A 1143-nucleotide genomic window follows, 5' to 3' on the forward strand; every position below is an offset into this window, starting at 1 on the left:
GTTGTTGAAGCTGTTGTTGATTCCACTGCTGATATTGAAGCGGAGCTGCTTGCAGTTGTTTGTGCTGTTGAACCTGTTGGTTCTGGAGTTGATGTTGTAGTCACTGTTTCAGTCGTGGTCTCTGCACTGGTTGAGGTTTCGAGAGTGACTGTGAAAAGTAAGTAATAGGTTTAGTCAGGCTATCAGGCCACTTGGAATCAAATAGTGCAAATGTTACCCATTGTACAGTGTGCTATATTCTTTTGCTACCAGAGTTTGTGAAATTGTGCAGGAAAATAAACATATAAAAATTGAAGCTTGTGAAATGCACCAGCAACAACCCGTACTCTTGAGACCTGCAGTGTCAAAGACCTAAAAGTAGAAGCTGAAGAAATGTTTGATAAACTTTCTGAATTCCATCAGCCTCTACACTGGATTTCCATCAATCAGGTGGAACTGGCGATAATGATTATTGAAAACTCACCACTCTTCGTGAGCGGTGATGTTGAGATGCTTGTCGATGCTGGAGTGGAAGTCAAGGTGCTTGTTGCACCGGGTGTGGTAGTTGATGCAAGAGTTTCTGAAGAGGTTGCCAGTGCAGTGGTTGTCTCTGTACTTGCAGTTGATGTTTCTGTTGGTGCAGTAAAAGTAAGACACGCGATTCAGATTGGTGTACAAGTAAAACCATACATAGAAATGTGTTTCGATGTACAAACTGCATTGATTTATTGAAAATGACATGTAAAGCTGCTTTCCAAACTTCATCGGGAAAGATCCAAATGAGAATGTGAAGCTGGCAAATCAATTAACGTCTGAGTAAAATTACGAGAGTCTGGGAACAACATTTTTTATTTCTTCATTGAGTTTTTGACCAAGTACTGCTCAAACTGAGATACTAATAAATTACAACACAAAGGTAAAAGGATTCTCACCAGTAGTTGTAGGTCCTTGTGTTGTTTCGGTTGTCGTGGATTCAGCTGCAGGGGTTGTAGTGGAATTGCTTGTAGTTGTTGATTCAGCTGTACTGGTGGATGCAGCAGTTGATGTAGAACTCGGTACTCCAGTAGTGGTCGCTGTACTTGCCGTTGATGTTTCTGCTGTTGCAGTGAATGGAATTAATGGCATCATTGTAACTTACTTTCAAATTGTCTTAATATATTGAAA

General features: G+C 40.6%; 1 protein-coding gene across 1 annotated transcript; it reads right to left on the reverse strand.

Annotated features, from left to right (window-relative positions):
* Positions 1–73: 73 nt before the first annotated feature.
* On the reverse strand, positions 74–1107 carry LOC122544909 (integumentary mucin C.1-like; the record flags this gene model as incomplete). Its single annotated transcript, XM_043684183.1, has 3 exons — positions 912–1107; positions 464–610; positions 74–148 (listed from the first exon to the last, which is right to left on the reverse strand). Coding segments are annotated over exons 1-3 (418 nt in total), but the record flags the coding sequence as incomplete, so codon positions are not given.
* Between the last annotated feature and the right edge of the window lie 36 nt (positions 1108–1143).

The sequence above is a fragment of the Chiloscyllium plagiosum genome, unplaced genomic scaffold (genome assembly GCF_004010195.1).
Source record: "Chiloscyllium plagiosum isolate BGI_BamShark_2017 unplaced genomic scaffold, ASM401019v2 scaf_16856, whole genome shotgun sequence".
In the NCBI taxonomy this organism is placed as follows: domain Eukaryota; kingdom Metazoa; phylum Chordata; class Chondrichthyes; order Orectolobiformes; family Hemiscylliidae; genus Chiloscyllium; species Chiloscyllium plagiosum.